Source organism: Saccoglossus kowalevskii, chromosome 15 (assembly GCF_978046115.1).
Source record: "Saccoglossus kowalevskii chromosome 15, keSacKowa6.1, whole genome shotgun sequence".
NCBI lineage: Eukaryota > Metazoa > Hemichordata > Enteropneusta > Harrimaniidae > Saccoglossus > Saccoglossus kowalevskii.
The window spans coordinates 2,630,831-2,654,520 of record NC_140655.1 but is presented as its reverse complement, the minus strand read 5'-3'; the positions used below and the strand labels follow the sequence as shown (position 1 = coordinate 2,654,520).

Sequence of the window (23,690 nt, the reverse complement as noted above, 5' to 3'; positions counted from 1 at the left end):
TTGTATATACATTGGACATTATAGGACCTTGATGCACATCATTTTGTTTTACGATCTGATTCAAGATGGCCGAATGGCGGCCATTTTTGTGCTAAAAAATCATAAAAATCAAGCATTTCTCGGCTGTTTACAGATGGATTTTTTATGGGACTTTGATGCAAATAGTTTTGTTTTTCAGATAACATTTAAAATGGCCGACTGGCAGCCATTTTGTTTTAATGAATGGGCTTCTAGACCCATATCTCCGACTTGTTTTGACTGATTATGTTCAAATTTTAAATATTCGTTATACATCATGTCATAGATAGACCATTATATTGGTTTGACGATCCTATTCAAAATGGCCGAATGTTTGTCATTTTTGTGCTAAAAAATCATCAAATATCAAGCATTTCTGGTATTTATGGATGGATTTCGTTCAAACTTGGTACATTCATTAGACATTGCGGGTTCCTGATGCACGTCATTTTATTTTTCAGATCGGATTCAAAATGGCTGTCTGGCGGCCATTTTGTTTTAATGAATGGGCCTCTAGAGCCATATCTCTTAAATGCTTTGACTGATTATATTCAAATTTTATATATTCGTTATACATCATGTTATATATATATACATGTATTCAAAATGGCTGATTTTGAATGCTGTTCCAGAGCAATATCTCTCAATATGGACAAGTACTTGTTTGAGGATCAGATACAAATGTCAATTATTTTAATGTTAAAAAAATCATATTCCTGACATGGTTATATTCCAGCTACAGTACTCATTCCGCTCAACCTCCCGCTTTTATCGCTTTTTTTCCGACCGCTTATCGCTTAATTTCCGACCGCTCGCTGCTTTCCGACCGGAAACCGACCGCTTTTTTTCCGCTCGCTCGCGTTCGTTTTTGTTCGATCGCTCGCTCGTTCGCTTTTGATCACTCGCTCGCTCGCTCCTGCTATGGCTGGCTTCAAAAACATCGTCCGCTTGCCAACCGACCGCTGGAGTAACAATGATCGTACATTGTATATATAAACTTAAGTTTTTATTCATAATAAATTTAGGTTTTAATGACGATTCAAAACACAACGCCTATTGCTTCTCTGCGTTGGAACAAAGACGCCTTCAAATCACTTGACACATTGTAACGTTTGCTACGCAAGTCGAACCGTGACCTGTATTTACATATTTACGTCCTTGTGTGTGTAGTTCAACTATATAACTGGTCAATCGCGATATGTATTGAGTACTAGTATTTGTGTGTTGTGTGTGTGTTTCTGTGTGTGATTTTGACTAAATTTATTCCGAATGGCGCTCAAAATAATTTGACACTTTGTTATTTGCGAACGCAACTCACACTATGACCCTTACTCAATTTGCACAAGTAATACGAATGCTGTAGTTCAGAAAATCTATTGGTTAACTTTTGCTCGTGTCTGGGTGCGCAAAACAAAACTGCAAATATAATTATCGCATAGCTGAATTTCTACAAATCAATTCTCTTAGGTCAATTGGACTACTAGTATAATGACTGTGACGATTAATCGCTTGTCTGAGTACATGCGGCGACGAATTATTGGATTGGCAGCAGCCGGGCGAAAAATGAAAGAGATCCCGGAACAGTTAATTTGTTGAGGAAAACAAACAAACGCAGCCAGTGATACATTTTGAAAACAAAAATACAAAATAAACGCAATCAGAGGCGCCGAACACGCGCGTTGGAAATAAATAAAACGTGTTGTGACAGTCTCACCAAACTCTTTCACTCGCGCAATGTAATTATGTTATTTCCCAAAGCCCTTATATTTAATACATTGACAAAAAACACCGCAAGAAAAATGTAAATCAGGCTTGTAATTACTAGTAACTCTACTCGAACGCAATGTTGATCACTGTAAAAGTGGATAAATTCGAACCGTCATCAAATTCAAAATTCAAGCGATCTCGTTGAATGTCAAAAATAAACTCGATGTTTAGAAAGACAAAAACAACAACATATTAGAGTGCAAAAAAGTTAGCAGCAAAGAACGAGAAGTGCATGTGGGAAAGCGATGAGTGAACTCGAGGAAAATTATGCTGATGTGAGAACAAGCCATATACCCGCGGAGTACTCCCTAAAACATCGAGAAAATGTGCCATTTCAAAGGGCACCCTTACAAATAATGTCTGAGATTGTGTGAACATGATAACGTGCAAACAAGCAACAGGGCTCGTGGTCCACAAGGAAACTTAGCGATGACGCAGTTAGATGTATACGGCTGTTGTAAACAGAGACTCCTTCGATCTCATATAAGCAGGTTCACGTGGATGTATCATTTTCAACTATTACCAACAACGCTATGATAACATACTAGACATTATGAAATTCTTTTGTTTTTATGTAGAAAAATACAGTAATTTTACCAAGTAAAATCATATTTATTAAAATTGTTGTTCATACATGAGTTGTCGAACACACTACATAGTTTGTAATTTCATCCAGCTCCTTTCAGTCACGATTCAAAACAAATAAAAGGCGCAAAAATAGATAATATAGCAAATTATTTTTTTCTGTAATATTCGTGTGTAATCAGTAATTATGAAAAAAAAATATGGGTACATATTGATTTCGTTATGAATTATTCTTAATATCAATTTCTAAATTATTTTGTCAAAATCAGTTTTTTTTTCCAGGTTTTTTTCCCCAAAACGAAAGAATTTCATAATGTCGGGAACGAGAATTATTATTTATTGGAACGGAAAGTCTTTATCGTAGTGCTTCGCCTTGTTTGACAACGAGCTCTTCAGGTCGCTAAAACTGTATGTCCACCTCTGTTGGGGTGAACATTTGTATTATTATACTGAATAAATCTTAGAACAGAAATGGTGGCACTCAATTATGGCAATCTTCCAGCTCATCGTTAGAAAGATTTTCGGAGGCAAATTTAATCTTGAAGGATTGCAGGAAATTGACCCTTACCGATTCATATTTATGAATTAATCGGGATTCAGGTATCATAGTGTTTGTAACAGGAAAAAAAAAACGCTTTCGCGTGGGATTTTTCATGCAAACATTGTGAATGGTTCCTGACACAGATTCCTTTTTAACTTTCAATTTTTCTAAGACGCGGCAAACCCTGCTCATGTCCGGAGACGTCGTCGAGATGCAGGTGCGATTCCTCTTAGCAACACGTTCTATTAATTTCCAAAGCGCGTGGTCGGCGCCTTTGATTGCGTTTATTTTGTTCTTTTAGTCACGTAATCTATCACTGGCAGCATTTGTTTTGTCGCGTCGCACAACTTAATGTTCAAGCTGACTTTGTTTTGGCTGTAAGTGAACTACGCACAGCTCATGAAAGTATTTCGCCCAGAGTTTGCAAAAAACGGAATACCCTGCAAAATTTGAATCCTTTATTTTATAACGAGACATTGGGCGCAAACATAAAAACCATAATTGTAATTCAACAGGTTTATGTAACGTGTTAGTCCGCTTGCCAGCCGCCTAGTTAAAAAACGCGATCTCCAGTGATGTCGGCTTCGACAACTTCGGACAAGTAAGATGGGCGCTGGCCGACATTACATTTGCAAGTATTGTATTTGTTTGACAAATTGTACACTACGGTCATTCTATAACAATCGATCAGTCGTTTTTTTCACAGTCTTACTATTCCTGCAGATATTCTTCAATTGTTATAGGTGCCACGAATTTTAACATAACTACAACTTGACCCGTGTTAAACCCAAACCATGCGTGCATGACAACCGTCACCCTACACACGGTTACTCAACGAATAGCGTACTCTACAGTAGACATTTTTCGCTCTCCACCAAAAATAGAATGGTTTTATTTCATATTAGTTGTGTCTGTGTCAGTGTCGTATTTGATTTCACATGTTTGGTTCGATCTTGTTTATGATGGACATTATTACTACGCGTATGTATTATTACCAATTTTATATGGCCGTGTGATCCACCGTATTTTTTTCAACGGTCGTTCTATAAACTTCTGATTGTATTTATTCTTATTTTAACATCATAAAAACAAAAATGATACACTTGTACATGAAACAGTAGGTAATGAACTGTAAATGTGGGCGGTTGCGCTGTCAGGCGAGCGAGCGAGCGAGCGATTGCGCGAGAGGATACTTCCGGATTTGCGCGGTCGGGAAAAAAAGCGGAAATTGCGCGGTCGAATTGAACAAAGCGAGCGAAAAAAAAGCGATCGAAATCCGGAAGCGGGCGGGAGGTTCGGCGAAATGAGTACTGTATATTACTATAAACAAAACTATACATCTTAAATTTGATAACTAACTGGGACTGTGCCATGCATGGCTTGTTTATCTACATGTACTACTGTAAAATCTGTATTAGAAGTTGCGGCTTCTATTAAAATAGTACAATGCAACAGAGGGGAGGCGGCTTCTATTAGAGCATCTACACTTATGAGAAATGACAGATTTTACGGTATACTCATAGCTATAGTTTATTTTGATAAATTTCAAACAATAAAAAAGTATTAAAAGGTGTATTGTAGGCAAAAGTTTTTAGAGTTATACTGATGCATTGTTTTGTATCAACCATGGTGTAACTCGTCTCATAGCATGCAGAGGTGTGCCAAACTCAACTAACCTAGGAAGTATGTAATGTTCCATTCATAATGCAGACTGAGGTAACATGATTTGATGTCTATTCAGGAAAACAGAACAAGAGTGTGGAGTGAATCTCAGACTAGTTGTAGTGGAAAATGCTTCTCAAATATTGATTTTGTAGTATAGATGGTTGGAGAGATCTGTGTGCAATTTAGTGATTTGATCATACCCTAAGATGCTGAAAACTCAATCACAATTAGAACTACATAGTTATGTGGTGATGTTCAGCTATTGTTTATTACAGTACACATGTTATTTAAAGCTTAATTGTTGGCATATTTACTCAATAACCTTTTCAATTTTGAGTAACTTGGCCAAAAATTGAACTTGAAAATGACAGCATGTCAGTTGTGCTGGTCATAAGCTGACATATTGCGCAGTTTACCAACTAAGCTGTCTTCACTCCATTAAATGCCATCATGCATTGCTGTGATGTTCACTCCATTAAATGCCATCATGCATTGCTGTGATGTTCACTCCATTAAATGCCATCATACATTGCTGTGATGTTCACTCCATTAAATGCCATCATGCATTGCTGTGATGTTCACTCCATTAAATGCCATCATGCATTGCTGTGATGTTCACTCCATTAAATGCCATCATGCATTGCTGTGATGTTCACTCCATTAAATGCCATCATGCATTGCTGTGATGTTCACTCCATTAAATGCCATCATGCATTGCTGTGATGTTCACTCCATTAAATGCCATCATGCATTGCTGTGATGTTCACTCCATTAAATGCCATCATGCATTGCTGTGATGTTCACTCCATTAAATGCCATCATGCATTGCTGTGATGTTCACCTATTGGAAGACAGACATGTATGTGAATACATTTACATACACATATTACATGTACATGTAGTACTGTATTGATACCCTCATGTTCAGTGAAGTTATTCACTCCTTGGATGAGGTAAATTTCTCAATTTTTCAACCATAAATATTTAATGAATCAGTGGATTGTTCAATGTTTTTGTTTTCATGCATGGAAAATTCACTGCTGTTTCCACTTTTACAGAATCTGAGTTATGTCAGCGTCAGTGTTGTGGTCCTGCCCGTGGGTTCACAATGCATATTGTAGACAATAACCAAACGGTAAATATACAAGTGACTGTATGTAATAGCACTTTAATGTCATTCCAATGAATGGTTAACTTTTCTCACATTTCACAAAATAAATGTGCAAATTTTTTTATTCCCTGTTCAAATGTTTTAGTTTTACATCTGTCTATTGGCATCTGTATCTCTGACATGCCTTAACTGATCACATTCAAACTCAAAGTATTTCTGCCATTCTGGAACCACATCTCGAGTATGCATGGACATATTTCTTTCTAATTTGGTACGTACATTGAACATGGTGGGACCTTGTTGTATGTTACTTTCCCCCCAGATGAAATTAATGACTCTTTTCTTTTTTACTGAATGCATATCTAATGAACCTTGATTGTTCAAATTCAGCCCAAACATACAAATAGGTCTTTGCTTTCTTCTGCAATTGCATAAAATAGTTTTCACACATATCTATAATTTCTTGGAATGTCTATCTCAATGTGTAATTTTCAATGACTTGTTAAAGCTAACTTCAGGTCAAACCCTATTTTTTTGCTACACATGTAAACACATGATGTGATTAATTTTCACTGATTTCTGACAAGTTGAATGTGAAATGAGGGAAAAAAGTATATTCGCTGAATTTTATAAAAATAGTAAATAGCGAAAATTAATTCCAAGCGATAGTATTTTACAGTATATTAATTGGATTGTTGTCACATGTACCCAATAATAATGAACTTCCACAAAGAATTGATCAGGGCTGTCTGTACATTTCTATCAGGTCAGAAAAATATAATATATATATGCATAGTCAGAAAAATATAAAATAAAATAAACATGTCTTTCTGTATTGACAGGAAATTCTTCGATGTGTTCGTGAGTTTAAATGCTGTGCTGGGTGTTGTTGGTGTGCAAATATTGATCACTGTGCATTTGAAATCGCCATTGAAGCTCCTGTTGGAGTACCAATTGGTTATGTCAGACAAAGGTCAGTACATACTATACCCCTAAATATGTAGCGACAGAAATGAACAGTAATTAAGGTAGTACTCCACTCATAAATACAAATATCCATATTAATCTTTTCACCACCAGACTTTCTCATCTAAATTTGTCTGCACTTTTTTCTTAATTCTTCAATATTTTGGGTAATGAACCCTAATTTTGAAGCCAACTAACAAAATTCAGGTCAATTTTCAGTTTTCACTCAAAAAAATTTGCCTATTTTTGTCCAAAATACAGACTATCAACAAGATTTGTGATAACGGAGAGAACTGGTGGTGAAAAGGTTAAACTATATCTTAAATTGTAGGCTGGTGACATAGGCTAAAAAAATATATATATTGTGAATGATGGCGTACTTATTGTTCAAGATTATTTCAAAAAAATGTTTTTCAAAAGTGTCAACAATTTTTTCTTTTACATTGGTGTTCTATGGAATTGCGATTTTTGAAAAAATACCTAGACAAGTTCTCCAAAATACGTCACTGAACACTTAGGACAATAGCTCCATGATTTTATGTACTAAACCAGTGTACGTTAGGCGATTTATGACCAATTTTTCAAAAATTATGGTTAGGCTTCTACCTAAAAAAACAATGTTGAGTGTTGATGCATATTCTCTCATAACTTCTATTTTCTTCATTGCAGGCAGTATTGTTGGGTTGCAGAATTTGATATAATGGATGCCAATCATGAGACTGTGTTGCGATTAAAAGGACCCTGTTGTATCTGTACTGGTCCATGCTGTACTTGGGATCAAGAATTCACTGTAAGTGACCATGTTGTATCTGTACTGTCCCATCCCATCCCATGCTGTATTTGATATCAAAAATTCACTGTTAGGGAAGAGTAGGAAATCAAACGGGCGGTTCACCGCGATAATCACCGCGGCTCTCCGCGGTACACCAGGGAGAGCCGCGGACTGCTTATAATTAGGGGTCTCTACCGCGGTGGCCACCGATACCGGTTGCAACCGCGGTCGTAGGAAAAGTGTGAAATACGTACTTAACAGTTTCCTTTGTGATTCCATGAGTCTTTGTTTCAAATAGCTGTTTTTAAATCGAGCAGGTTACGAGCATCGCTGGCATGGAAATACTAAGCATATAGTAATATTATCGGCCCACGTATTTTATTAATATAAAAATCCATAAGTCCAATGCTGTATACGAATTGTTGTTGCGTGAAACAATGTTGTATTTTATGCATGTATTTATCACCAATTCCAAGAGTAAAAGTCGTAACTTTCGAAGGTACGAGTATTATGACTCGTCCATACATTTCACTTACGTTTGTTACACTTGAATAAAGTCTACCACATGAAAAGAATGTTATTTACGAAGTTTTAAATAGCCAAGCCTTCCTGATTCGAGCCTCTTGTTGATTTGACAACGGTGGGTATCATTAATGTTTATTCTTTGCCTGTATCGCATTCCAGACAAAAAGTTCAAGATCGGTAAACAAGAAATGGACGAACTAAAATGTCTCCCGTGTTTCACGTGCGGCATGATTATTAAAAAAGTTAAGCGGTCATGTACATTCTATAAATCTAACCTTGCACACATAATCTTGTATTGACGTGTTTTTTTTTTGGTCAAAAACGACGTTGCCTTTCAGTTAACTCTTCGCGAGAGTTTACCGATTTTTTGAACAAATGTTAAGTAACTATATCGTTTTGCGTCAAACTGGGTGGCCCGAATTTAAATGTCAGTGCGTGAACTCATTGAGGTCATTGCCCATTGCCGCACGTAATTCAAACACGTGTGTTAAGCGTCCGTAGGGGTTTTTAACGCCATAGGGGCCTACATTACAGTATATTTCGAAGTTTTCATTAGTTTTTCGTAATTATTTTGCATGGAATGGTTATTAGAGTTCAGTCGAAATGTACGTGAATAATGCGATCGAAGTGCGCTGCGAGTTTATTATAAAAAAATTTAACATTACGCATGATATTGTATGTTATTGTATGGTTAATATTACATATTCACTTTATTTCGAATAAAATAATTCACCGATGAGTCACAAGTATTTAAATTATTTTCTCGACTTTCGTTAGACACCTGACTCCGGGACCTGACTATCTTTTTCAATGATTTTCTAGTAAATGCGCCCATGTTTATATTTGCGTAATAATTACGAATGCAACACATTATCAAGTCGGTAATATTGAAATATTCACAGACCCAATAGCCCGGGTTAGTGTCCCAACAATAATAACATAAAACATAACATAGTTTACGTAATTATTATAAAAGTAATACATTGCAAAGTTGAAATATTTAGAGCCCGTCCAATACTGTAAACATATTTGCGTTATTAGAAAAGCAGCACACTAAGTAAACGATGTTGAAATATTCAAAGCCAATACAGAGTTGGATACAAGTTGTGTTATTACAGTACCGCCGGATAGGATAACAAATTTACGAGATCGAAGCGCGGACCAAGAAAGAAAAAGGTTGCTAAGGTAACGCGCCAGTTCAGCGCGTGACTTGGGGGTCAAACTTCGGTCAACACACACTGATGTCAGCATCGCCGCGTAGCAAGTTTCGCAACGTACAAGTTCAATTGTGCCCCAAAATGATGTCGACGATCACTCAATTGTCGCAACGCATGTTGTACCAAGTCCATGATACACCCCGTTTCGACTTTGGCTTGCTTTTTCTTCTTAGTGCATGTTCTTGTTCACGTAAATGCGACCTCTCACCAATGTATTAAAACACTTTGAATTTATACTTATGCGTGATTATATTTGGTCTACGCGAAACATTAATCTTTTTAAACATTTTCTGAGACCATGCATGATATATATTCACAAAATAATGCGATCTTATCTTATTTTATATTATATTGATCTCTACGTCTTTCTGGATTGTTTTGTGATTTTATTCCAAAGCTCAGGCAAATAAAATAATGTGAACTATTATAGACTAGTTTCCTAGCTTTTGGCTCAGCCAAATTGGTTTAATTTTTCATTAGAACTTTGTGATCCTTTTAATTTCCCAGTTCGTGTGTTCATTAATGGTCTTGACAATAAGTGTGAATTGCTGTGCGAGCCCACCGCACACAACCGCGGTAAACCGGGGCCATGGATTCTATGCATAAATTTGCATAAAATGCGGTCGACCGGCGAGCACCCACCACCACCGCGGTAATGACCGCGGTGCACCGCCCGTTTGATTTCCTACTCTTCCCTTAGTGACCATGTTGTATCTGTACTGTCCCATCCCATGCTTATTTGATATCAAGAATTTACTGTTAGTGACAATGTTGTATCTGTACTGGTCCATGCTGTACTTGGGATCAAGAATTCACTGTTAGTGACCATGTTGTATCTGTACTGTCCCATCCCATGCTGTATTTGATATCAAAAATTCACTGTTAGTGACCATGTTGTATCTGTACTGTCCCATCCCATGCTTATTTGATATCAAGAATTCACTGTTAGTGACCATGTTGTATCTGTACTGTCCCATCCCATGCTTATTTGATATCAAGAATTCACTGTTAGTGACCATGTTGTGTCTGTACTGTCCCTTCCCATGCTTATTCGATACCAAGAATTCACTGTAAGTGACCATGTTGTATCTGTACTGTCCCATCCCATGCTGTATTCGATATCAAGAATTCACTGTTAGTGACCATGTTGTATCTGTACTGTCCCATCCCATCCCATCCCATGCTTATTTGATATCAAGAATTCACTGTAAGTGACCATGTTGTATCTGTACTGTCCCATCCCATGCATTCACTGTGAGTGACCATGTTGTATCTGTACTGTCCCATCCCATGCTGTATTTGATATCAGGAATTCACTGTAAGTGACCATGTTGTATCTGTACTGTCCCATGTTTTAATTAAGATTTCTCTTCTTAGCTCTTCTCTAAGGATATGACCACAGAGCTTGGCAAAGTCAGTAAACAATGGTCTGGTATTGCTAGAGAGATGTTTACTAATGCCAACAACTTCAGCATTACATGTAAGTATGTAAAAAAGTGTTTACTATTGATAAAGCAGGGATCTGCCCAGCTCTTTGGGAGTGCTGGTCGTTCATTAATATTCATGAGCTAATTAATATTCATAAGGTTGACAGACCCTGGAAATACCCATATTGTTTTGGGTGTTGAGTACTGCTTTTGTACAGAAGATACAAGCTACAGAAGAAATGTCATATCATTGTGTTATTTATTTTTCATTACATGGCAAAAACTATGAGATTTTTAAAATACAGTTCTGTTGGCTGGTTATGGTCAGTTAAATGCAGGAGAGGAAAAAAATATTTCAACTTATTGCTTATTTATTTTACTTTGATACAGTGAGTGAGTTGACTGGTTGTGCTCAGATTGAGTGAGTTGACTGGTTGTGTTCAGATTGAGTGAGTTGACTGGTTGTGCTCAGATTGAGTGAGTTGACTGGTTGTGCTCAGATTGAGTGAGTTGACTGGTTGTGCTCAGATTGAGTGAGTTGACTGGTTGTGCTCAGATTGAGTGAGTTGACTGGTTGTGCTCAGATTGAGTGAGTTGACTGGTTGTGCTCGGATTGAGTGAGTTGACTGGTTGTGTTCAGATTGAGTGAGTTGACTGGTTGTGCTCAGATTGAGTGAGTTGACTGGTTGTGCTCAGATTGAGTGAGTTGACTGGTTGTGCTCAGATTGAGTGAGTTGACTGGTTGTGCTCAGATTGAGTGAGTTGACTGGTTGTGCTCAGATTGAGTGAGTTGACTGGTTGTGCTCAGATTGAGTGAGTTGACTGGTTGTGCTCAGATTGAGTGAGTTGACTGGTTGTGCTCAGATTGAGTGAGTTGACTGGTTGTGCTCAGATTGAGTGAGTTGACTGGTTGTGCTCAGATTGAGTGAGTTGTCTGGTTGTGCTCAGATTGAGTGAGTTGACTGGTTGTGCTCAGATTGAGTGAGTTGACTGGTTGTGCTCAGATTGAGTGAGTTGACTGGTTGTGCTCAGATTGAGTGAGTTGACTGGTTGTGCTCAGATTGAGTGAGTTGACTGGTTGTGCTCAGATTGAGTGAGTTGACTGGTTGTGCTCAGATTGAGTGAGTTGACTGGTTGTGCTCAGATTGAGTGAGTTGACTGGTTGTGCTCAGATTGAGTGAGTTGACTGGTTGTGCTCAGATTGAGTGAGTTGACTGGTTGTGCTCAGATTGAGTGAGTTGACTGGTTGTGCTCAGATTGAGTGAGTTGACTGGTTGTGCTCAGATTGAGTGAGTTGACTGGTTGTGCTCAGATTGAGTGAGTTGACTGGTTGTGCTCAGATTGAGTGAGTTGACTGGTTGTGCTCAGATTCAATAAATAACAGAGGAAATAAATTAATAATTTTTCTTTGTATCTTACTTTTAGTAATATTCCACCAGAAAAAAAACAAACACATTTGCGGTAAAATAAATTTCATTAAATTGTTGACAATTCCTGACAAAATATGTACATGAGTGCTGAATTTAAGTGGTTCACTAGGTAAAGTCCGTGATACGACTTGTGTATAAATTACTTATGAAAAATACGGCTTTTTTCATCTCAGCCCACAGTGGTAACAGCAGCTGAATAGTTGTAGTTTTCCGTGGTTGGCCCGTTGATGGTGATGCGAACTAGGCTATCCAGACTTCTTTGACTGAGACAATTACATGGTATCGTCTTGATCAATTCAAGCTGTGAAAATGTTCTTTCCGAATCTGCTGTGTGACAGGGAAGGACGCGTAAATATTGGCAAGTTTGGCGATGACTGGAAATGCAGCTTGCAAGGCTCGCCTAGTACACTGGGATTGGACAATAACTCCTGAATCTAACTGGTTGTTTCAAAATTGCATCTTCTGCGTGATTTTTGAAGCTGGTCCACTCGTTGACGGCATCTGCTGTTTTGTCTGACTGGTTTTCAATGAGAAAAAAATGCGCTCGTACTTCATCATTTCCGTAGGTTGGCCGATCAGCAATGTGTGGGTCAAAAATAATGAAGTGGGCGAGAATTCCAGTGTCTTCTTCAGAAAAGCGCTGCTCGATGTTGTTGACTAAAACTGATATATACTGTAAAATCTGTATTAGAAACCGCGGCTTCTATTAAAATGGTACAATGCAACAGAGGGGATGCGGCTTCTATTAGAGCATCTACACATATGAGAAATGATGAATTTTTGGTTCTCAAACATTCAAAAAGAATGGGTGCGACTTCTATTAGGGATGCGGCTTCTAATACAGATTTCACGGTACTTGCTTCTGATGTGGTGTTGAAAAAAATCATCGTAGTCAGCGCGTTTATTTATAGTGATGTCAGCATCTCGAAGCTTGTTAATAAATACTGGTAGCTGTTCCAAATTTTCACCATCACTGGATTACATGGCCAATATCGTTGACACAGTTGATGCGATCAATGGCTTCATTGTACTGAGTTCAAACTCGCTAGCTTGGAAGGCTCTGTCCAAGCTTAATAACACGCTAATAAATGTATTTTAGTCTGGTCACGCTCATCTCAATACTCAGCCACCTTGTCAATGATGACTCCACTGGCTTTAACTCTTTTTCATGCAACGCAGTTTGAATTGCGTGAAGCCCTGCCATACGAACTGGACTGTTGTTGAAAATGTCATAAAACCGTCCCAAAATTGAAGTAAACTGCTTGACGTAGGGGACTGCGTTCGCTGCCTGTGACGATGCCAATTGTAGCCTGTGGGCACAACAATGAATGCCAATCACTTTCGTTGCTAACTTTGTAGCCGTTTTACCACACCGGATCGCTTTCCTGTCATCACGGCTGCACCGTCTGTCCCAATACCAACAAGCCTGTTATAATCTAGTCCCTTCTCTTCCAAATACGCTGTAAATTGTCGTGTTATTGTTTCAGCTCTGAGTGTTACTCTCTGATTGTTGTCGTCATCGGGCTTCAGGGGTTCAATCATTTTCAAGAACTTGACTGTTAAATTGCCATCTGGTGTGATATATCTGCAATTTAAAGTTAATTGTTTGTTGACACTGAAATCAGTTGTTTTGTCGAGCGTGATCTGACTTCCTGAGAACGTCGATGGTTTTACTCTCAAGTACAGACGAAAGAATGCCGGTCATTTCTTGAATCTACTTGTCACTACAGTATGTTGCATTTTTACTGATCGTCTTTCACAGACATACCAAGCTGCGTTAATAGATCCAACATCGGTTCAAAGTTAGCCGTATGTGGTATTCTTCGCTTTGCTAAAAAATACAGCACTTTAAAGGCGGATGTTATGGCGTCATTGTTTACTTCTGGCTGTATAACCTCGGCAATAATTTGACTGGAAATAGAAGTCCCGTCTCGTAGCTTCGTGGTGTGCTGCTGTCTGCTCATGGTCTTTGATGCTGCCTAATCTCAGTCGTTTACATGGCGTTTTATTCCATATGTCACGATCATACGGCAACATATTAAACTTCTGACATAACTTGCAATACATTCCATCGCCTTGGCGAAAATACAACCATGATTCGCGACCAGTGATCCACTCGTTGCGAAAGTTCGAAGCTTGGGCTCTACGTGGGCTCTACGTTTGTCATTACTTTCCACTCTGGATTTCTTTGGTGTCGGCACAGCATTCTCTTTATCGGAAGCAACGGTACTCTTATGCTTTGTAGAGGTGATGACTCAGGAACAGTTTACTAAGTAAAGTTTGGCAATCGGACATTACTTCTCTCTTGCTAGGCAATCGGGAAATGGTGTGTTACATGCATTTCGTTCTCTTTTTAGTCCCCATTCGGACGAAGTCCGAAAACGGGGACTTATAATTCGGTCTCCGTCCGTGCGTCCGTGTGTTCGTCCGGAGTCATATCTCAGAATCCCTTGGACCGATTCCGTTCATTCTTTGCATGTGCCTTGTACTTTATGTGGGACATATGCACATGCAGTGGTTTAGTGATTCGATTCAAAATGGCCGACTGGCAGCCATCTTGTTTTTTGAAAATGTTGTATTTTGGACATGCTTCGTCAGTTTTGATTCAAATTTAGTACATAGATTATACATGTTAGGATACATGTCCATGACAATTTGTTTCAAAATCTGGTCAAGGATGGCCGATTGACAGCCATCTGACTTTTTGGCCTTACTACTATATTTCCACAATTTATGTACCATTTTCATTCGTATTTGGCACATACATCATACATATCAGTGTGTTTCATAATCAGATCAAAGATGGCTGAATAACGGCTGTTTTTATTTTGGCCATATTACTATGACACGAAACAAGTGTTTTGATGTAAATAAACAATCTGTTGTATACGCCACTTGGAACTCAAGTTTCAAGGACACGCTCGCAACAACCCCTCCGCTTTAATATGACGAGCACAAAGAGAACTTAACGGGGACTGTGTCATTTTCCTGACTTGTTATACACAATTTTATTTACCAGGTAATTCACAACTAATAAGAGGTGCTAAATGTTTCAATTAAATCGGCAACACTGTTTTTATTTCATTTACGACGCGACCGTCACTCAAAGTAGCAGTCGTGTTAATCACCAGGCTTCGCCCAATTCACGAGTACGTTGTCGGTAACACTTGTTCTTATTTCATGTACAGCTTGTCGATTCGCGACCGTCACTCAAAGTATTCGGCGTGTTAATCACTAGCTTTGTTGATTATAGTTTTCCTTTGCCTGTTTGTTACACAACTAGCCTGCGCGAGGGATGGGATATCACTTGGCTGGCTTCCTGTCACGCAGTGACATGCAAGTTTTGAGAACAATAGTGCCGGTCGCTTACTTTTTGTGATGGTCGCAAATTCTGACCAGTGTGGGCAGATCCCTGATAAAGTGTGACTTTGTAAGTGATGGATAATCCAATTTTATTAGCTATATGCCAACATTATTGAGAATGTACGTACATACTTAAATATAAGCAATGTATAGCTGACTTGATATCTGAATTCAAAAATCTTATCGGGGGAGGGGTCAGTCTTGTCGGGGGGGGGTGTGTGGGTTGTCAGTCTGGTCGGTGGAGGGACCACTCTTTTCGGGGGAGGGGTCAGTCCTGTCGGGGAGCGGTCAGTCCTGTTGGGGAGTGGTCAATCTTGTACATAAGCTAAGACACATGTAGCATTGATACCATAATGCATTTGTGTTTTAAAGTTGTTGTATCATTTACAGAGTATTCACTTTGTTTTTTTCTGTAGTTCCTATGGATCTGGATGTGAAAACCAAAGCAACTCTTCTTGGAGCTTGCTTTCTCATTGTAAGTAAATACATCCATTTTGTAACATTGTGTGTAGGTGTATTAAAGTAAACTTGTGTCACAGAATGACTGTGCCACTGGTTGAATGGATTTAGATTATTGTGAGGGAAAAATGAGTAATACTTTAATTGTGATTAGGACTTTTCAAGCTTGTTATTAAGCATGTAGCTATGGCAATGTATATGTTTTCACAAAGCTGAGATATTGATGATATTTCATGTTAATATTTGCTTGGGATAAATTACAGTACTCATTCCGCCCAACCTCCCGCTTTTATCACTTTTTTTCCGCTCGCTCACTCTTTTGTTCGCTCGCTCACTCGCTCGCTTTTGTTGCTCGCTCGCTCCTGCTATGGCTGGCTTCAGAAACATCGTCCGCTTGCCAACTGACCGCTGGAGTAACGATGATCGTACATTGTATGTAAAAACTTATGTTTTTATTCGTAATAAATTTATATTTTAATGACGATTCAAAATACAACGCGCTTCTCTGTATTGGGAGGGGGGGACAAAGACGCCTTCAAATCACTTGACACATTGTAACGTTTGCTACACAAGTCGAACTGTGACCTGTATTTACATAATTACGTTCTTTTGTGCGTAGTTCAAGCAGCTATATAACTGGTCAAATAATGAATAGCATATCCTGTCTAGTTTCTGACCATATACTACCAAACATTGCATGAATAGCATATCCTGTCTAGTTTCTGACCATATACTACCAAACATTGCATGAATAGCATAATAATTTTTTATCCTGTCTAGTTTCTGACCATATACTACCAAACATTGCATGAATAGCATATCCTGTCTAGTTTCTGACCATATACTACCAAACATTGCATGAATAGCATATCCTGTCTAGTTTCTGACCATATACTACCAAACATTGCATGAATAGCATATCCTGTCTAGTTTCTGACCATATACTACCAAACATTGCATGAATAGCATATCCTGTCTAGTTTCTGACCATATACTACCAAACACTGCATGAATAGCATATCCTGTCTCGCTTCTGACCATATACTACCAAACATTGCATGAATAGCATATCCTGTCTAGTTTCTGACCATATACTACCAAACATTGCATGAATAGCATATCCTGTCTAGTTTCTGACCATATACTACCAAACATTGCATGAATAGCATATCCTGTCTAGTTTCTGACCATATACTACCAAACATTGCATGAATAGCATATCCTGTCTAGTTTCTGACCATATACTACCAAACACTGCATGAATAGCATATCCTGTCTAGTTTCTGACCATATACTACCAAACATTGCATGAATAGCATATCCTGTCTAGTTTCTGACCATATACTACCAAACACTGCATGAATAGCATATCCTGTCTCGCTTCTGACCATATACTACCAAACATTGCATGAATAGCATATCCTGTCTAGTTTCTGACCATATACTACCAAACATTGCATGAATAGCATATCCTGTCTAGTTTCTGACCATATACTACCAAACATTGCATGAATAGCATATCCTGTCTAGTTTCTGACCATATACTACCAAACATTGCATGAATAGCATATCCTGTCTAGTTTCTGACCATATACTACCAAACACTGCATGAATAGCATATCCTGTCTAGTTTTTGACCATATACTACCAAACATTGCATGAATAGCATATCCTGTCTAGTTTCTGACCATATACTACCAAACATTGCATGAATAGCATATCCTGTCTAGTTTCTGACCGTATACTACCAAACGTTGCATGAATAGCATATCCTGTCTAGTTTCTGACCATATACTACCAAACATTGCATGAATAGCATATCCCGTCTAGTTTCTGACCATATACTACCAAACATTGCATGAATAGCATATCCTGTCTAGTTTCTGACCATATACTACCAAACACTGCATGAATAGCATATCCTGTCTAGTTTCTGACCATATACTACCAAACACTGCATGAATAGCATATCCTGTCTAGTTTCTGACCATATACTACCAAACATTGCATGAATAGCATACAGTACTCATTCCGCCCAACCTCCCGCTTTTATCGCTTTTTTTCCGACCGATTATCGCTTAATTTCCGACCGCTCGCTGCTTTCCGACCGGAAACCGACCGCTTTTTTTACGCTCGCTCGCGTTCGCTTTTGTTCGCTCGCTCGCTCGCTTTTGTTCGCTCGCTCGCTCCTGCTATGACTGGCTTCAGAAACACCGTCCGCTTGCCAACCGACCGCTGGAGTAACAATGATCGTACATTGTATGTATAAACTTAAGTTTTTATTCGTAATAAATTTAGGTTTTAATGACGATTCAAAATACAATGCCTATTGCTTCTCTGTTTTGGAAAAAAGACGCCTTCAAATCACTTGACACATTGTAACATTTGCTACGCAAGTCGAACTGTGACCTGTATTTACATATTTACGTCCTTGTGTGTGTAGTTCAAGCAGCTATATAACTGGTCAATCGCGATATTATTGAGTACTAGTATTTGTGTGTTGTGTGTGTGTTTCTGTGTGTGATTTTGACTAAATTTATTCCGAACGGCGCTCAAAATAATTTGACTCTTTGTTATTTGCGAACGCAACTCACATTATGACCCTTACTCTATTTGCATAAGTAATCTGAATGCTGTAGTTCAGAAAATCTATCGGGTTAACTTGCTCGTGTTCCTGGTGTGCAAAACAAAACTGCACATATAATCATCGCATAGCTGAATTTCTACAAATCAATTGGACTTAAACTGCTAGTATAATGACTGTGACGATTAATCGCTTGTCTGAGTACATGCGGCGACGAATTATTGGATTAGCAGCAGCCGGACGAAAAATGAAAGAGATCTTGGAACAGTTAATTGTTGAGGAAAACATAAAATAAAACAAAACAAACTCAGCCAGTGATACATTTCGAAAATAAAAATAAAAAATAAATGCAATCAAAGACGCCGACCAGAGTATTCCTAAAGATACACAAAAAATGCAAACATTGTCAATGGTTCCCCGACACTGATTCCTTTTTAATTTTCAATTTTTCCGAGATGCGGCAAACCCTGCTCATGACCGGAGACGTCGTCGAGATGCAGGTGCGATTCCTCTTAGAAACACGTTTGATTGTGCCTTTGATTGCGTTTATTTCGTTTTTTTATTCAAGTAATCTATCACTGGCAGCGTTTGTTTTGTCGCGTCTCGCAACTTACGTCCAAAGCTGACTTTGTTTTGGCTGTAAGTGAACTAGTACAGCTCATGGAAGTATTTCGTCCAGAGTTCGCAAAACGGAATACCCTGCAAAATTTGAATCCTTTATTTTATAACGAGACATTGGGCACAAAAATAAAAACCATAATTGTAATTCAAGATAATATTTGGTAATCGTAGTCCTAAATAACTATTAAAAATAGAGACCCTGAGAAATATGGTTCTGTCCCATGTAATCGTCCTAGGTGTAATACTTGTCCTTTTATTACAGACACTAATCGTATATTTGGTCCCAAAGGAGATGTTGAGGTCAAATATCCGTTCAGTTGTATCACTATGAATGTTGTATATTGCATTTCATGTATTAGATGCGGGAAAGTTTATATTGGTTCTACAGTTCGTCGACTGGGTGATCGGTTTGCTGAGCATCTACGGCAAACTAGACAAAAAAATCGTTATTCTAGTGGACATAATATTACAGATATGTCTATTTCTGGAGTATGTGTTGTCAATGGCAACGAAAATCAGCTCAGGCGTGTCGAGGAGGAAACTATATTCCGCCTTGGAACTAAAGAACCCCATGGTATTAACAAACAGTTCAACTCATTTGTTGAGCTCACTACCTAAGGCGCGTTATTTGTTCTATTGTGGAATTTTTTGTGATTCTAACTTATAGTTCATGTGCGTTCTTACGTTCCTATGTTCTACCTGTACGTTATCACACTTGCTTCTATGCTATCGATAAAGAGCCATTGCTCGAAACGTCTAGCTATTTTTAATAGTTATTTAGGACTACGATTACCAAATATTATCTTCAATATATCATACTTATCAGTCCGAGCAGCGTTTATTTATTTATAAACTACTATTATAATTGTAATTCAACAAGTTTATGTAATGTGTTAGTCCGCTTGCCAGCCACCTAGTTGAAAAAAAAACGCGATCTCCATTGATGACGGATTCAACAACTTCGGACAAGTAAGATGGGCGCTGGCCGACATTACATTTGCAAGTCTTGTATTTGTTTGACAAATTGTACAGTACAGTCATTCTTAAACAATCGATTGGTCGTTTTTTTCCCAGTCTTACTATTCCTGCAAATATTCTTCAATTGTTATAGGTGACACAGATTTACATAACTATAACTTGACCCGTGTTAAACCCAAACCATGCGTGCATGTCAACCGTCACCCTACACACGGTTACTCAACGAATACCGTACTCTACAGTAGACATTTTTCGCTCTCCACCAAAAATAGAATGGTTTTATTTCATATTAGTTGTGTCTGTGTCAGTGCCGTATTTGATTTCACATGTTTGGTTCGATCTTGTTTATGGTGGACATTATTACTACGCGTATGTATTATTACCAGTTTTATATGTCAGTGTGATCCACCGTATTTTTCAACGGTCGTTCTATAAATTTCTGGTTGTATTTATTCTTTTTTTAACATCATAAAAACAAAAATGATACACTTGTACATGAACTGTAAATGCGGGCGGTCGCACTGTCATGCGAGCAAGCAAGCAAGCGAGCGAGCGCGGGAGCGGATACTTCCGGATTTGCGCGGTTTTTCACAGGATTGGCCTTTTCTTGCTGTTAGTTTTTTCTACGAGTTTGATTGCTTTAAAGGATATTAATCTTTGAAACTTGGTCTTAGAATTTTGTATTTGCCTCATAGTTCTGGCGGTCTGGAGATATAATCCATTGAACTTTATGAACTAAATTTCATGAATTTATCCATGATCTTATGATGAGAACTCAAAATCAACAGCACATAGGATGAATAGGTGATGTAATTTGTGCATTGTTAGTGGAAAGAGAAGGAGAAATAAGCATAGCTGAAAATGAACCAAAATACTCGCCAAATGCATTGCGCACAGAAAATTTTGACCAGTGATAAAGAAAGTATACAATATAATGTTTGATAATCCAAAATTTTGTGAAAAATGTTTTTCCTTCTCACCCCCTCCCCTGTCACTACATTAAATAATCTATGAAACATTGGAATAATTACTTCATTATTGATTTGTTGGTCAAATATCTGATATAAAAGATAGTGAATCTCAACTTTTTTGATAAAAATAATGTTGCCAGAGAACAGCACAGACGACGATGTCCAGCCTTTATTTCCATGTATCTGTATCGCAATTTTTGCTCAGCTGTGATGAGTGCTTACAATCAACACCATGTCTGTTTGGTTTGTGGTCTGAATGTGGTTTGGCTGTTTATTTCTCTAGAGCATGTGAATTGCGGTCTAAGTTGATAGAATTATTCGCAAGAGAGAACCAAAGCTTAGATTTGAGACTTTTTCATGCCATGCAACAATTCCTTGTCACATATTTTGGCTTATTACAGTAGTATTACATGTAGCCTTTCTGCATTTTATGGATCAGGCTTCAGCAAATCTGAAACCATGCTACGTCGTATTTACAATGCTACCTTTGTTAGTGAAGGTAAATGATGTAAAGTTTATGACAATCACTCAGTTTCTGCCATAGTTCTCACACTTTTAAATTCAGAAGCGATTCCTTATTAGTTTGTCAAAAACAAGGACTTGTAGTTTAGTTTTCACCAGTGTGTCTGATCTCGTACTTTCCTTCATCCTAATCTCTTCAAACTTCACACTTATTCAAAATCTAGTCTTATACCATGTGATTGCAAATAAAAAACTATGTTTAATAATTAGTTTTGTAAAATGAAATGGTTAAGTGAATTTATAGTTCCATGCTTAAGAAACAGCATGCAACTATTTCAAAGCGTTTTACAATTTACATACAAATAGTTGTCAACTACTCTTTTAGTTTAAGTATGTAGTCAGTGATCGTGATGTTTGAAACTGTACGGTAACACATTGCTATCTGAATTGATTGATGATCAAAATGTATCTGTAAAATATTGCAATGATTCTATTTATAAATCAAATGTATACACACCAAAACTACTTTTTACTTTTCTTACAAACTTTTCATCAACTTTTCATGGATATTCTGTGACTTGTTTTTAGTCAACACTTTACAAAACACACCATTTATGTTACCATAGAAACTTGCATCTGAAAAATTCATATTAATATACAGTGAAAATAGCGTATCTGGATTCCCATAACCAAATCTTGGCTTTAACAACATTAGATCTTCTTGTCACATACATTACCAAATATTCATTATTGCAGCCCTTTCTTTTAGATTGGCTTTTAATATTATAAACTTGTGTTTGCTATTTTCACTTCCTAAATACACTTTATTCCCTATTAAACTTTTAAATGGACTTGATAACTATGTTTTATACATCACATTTTATCTCTTTTCACAGGACTTTATGTATTTTGAAAACAAAAACCAGTAATGTTGGAAGAACCCTAAAAGATTGTTAATTCTGATGAATTGCAGCTCAGTGTGAACATTAAATCTGTTGTATATTCCAGAGTTTGTGAATCCAAATATGGCTATAGCCATTACTTTTTTCTTTTTTTTTTAACTATTACATGATAATACTGGTTGTGGATGATTATCTTTGAATTGTACATTTACATTTAGCAGGATTCCTATTTAGTTCTTTAAAAAGTCTAACTCTTTTGGTGATTGCTTGAAAAGGTCTGAAGAAACAAAAATTTCATCAAATCAACATTATGTTCTCGGTTGGCTTTATTTTACTTAAGAACATGTAGTTTTAACTATGAATGTTTTTTTTATTTAATATTTGTGCGTTTCCCTAAACAGGTTATAAATTTACAAAAATTTAGTCTCAAAAGTGTAAAATGTTAGAAAGTCAAGGCCCTATAGGGAAACCTGATAATATTTCATTCAAGAAACATACATTTATATTTATATCATTGCTTGACCTGAATGTTTCATTTGAAAATCAGAAAATTAAAGCTGGACACAGAATGAAACATTTTCACAATAGTTGTTCACATCTTGTCATTGTGATATTTTACTGTACTTGTATATTTTTCTGAAATGAGGCTGTATAATGTATATTCCTATTTCATCATTTCATTATTAATGCACATATTTTAGAATACAAACTTTCAATATTAATAACTTATACAGCATCCTTGAATAGATTCCATGTCATATCTTTAAATGATTTGTATGTTCCCGATATCAATTTATAATACTTTTTTCGTGATACTCTACAATATATGTTCAGTGTTTATAATGTAAAAGTTCCTTTTTAGCATGTACTTTTTACAAGCATATACTTGTATCAACTTATTTTCATTATTGTAAACTTAATATCGTAATAAATTGCTTTTTTCACACAATGTAGGCTGCAACTGGGACTGATTATGTCCAATTCTGTTCAGACATGCATGGACCAAATTTGTTCAGACCACCATGCTGCATTACATGTTTCATGTGCTAGACCACCATGCTGCATTACATGTTTCATGTGTTAGACCACCATGCTGCATTACATGTTTCATGTGTTAGGCCACCATGCTGCATTACATGTTTCATGTGCTAAACCACCATGCTGCACTACACGTTTCATGTACTAAACCAACATGCTGCACTACACGTTTCATGTACTAAACCACCATGTTGCATTATATGTTTCATGTGCTAAACCACCATGCTGCATTACATGTTTCACGTGCGAGACCACCATGCTGCATTACATGTTTCATGCGTTAGACCA

At 37.4% G+C, this 23,690-nt stretch overlaps 1 protein-coding gene across 1 annotated transcript in view; it reads left to right on the top strand.

Annotated features, from left to right (window-relative positions):
* Positions 1–22,751, top strand: part of LOC100377797 (phospholipid scramblase 2-like) — a 33,619-nt gene extending 10,868 nt beyond the window's left edge. Inside the window, exons 5-10 of the mRNA XM_085508614.1 lie at positions 5,635–5,711; positions 6,530–6,660; positions 7,323–7,443; positions 10,545–10,647; positions 15,804–15,862; positions 22,359–22,751. Coding sequence (XP_085364740.1) covers positions 5,635–5,711; positions 6,530–6,660; positions 7,323–7,443; positions 10,545–10,647; positions 15,804–15,862; positions 22,359–22,391 — 524 coding nt within the window. The 3' untranslated portion in view covers positions 22,392–22,751. The remainder of the gene's footprint in view (positions 1–5,634; positions 5,712–6,529; positions 6,661–7,322; positions 7,444–10,544; positions 10,648–15,803; positions 15,863–22,358) is intronic.
* Positions 22,752–23,690: the final 939 nt, after the last annotated feature.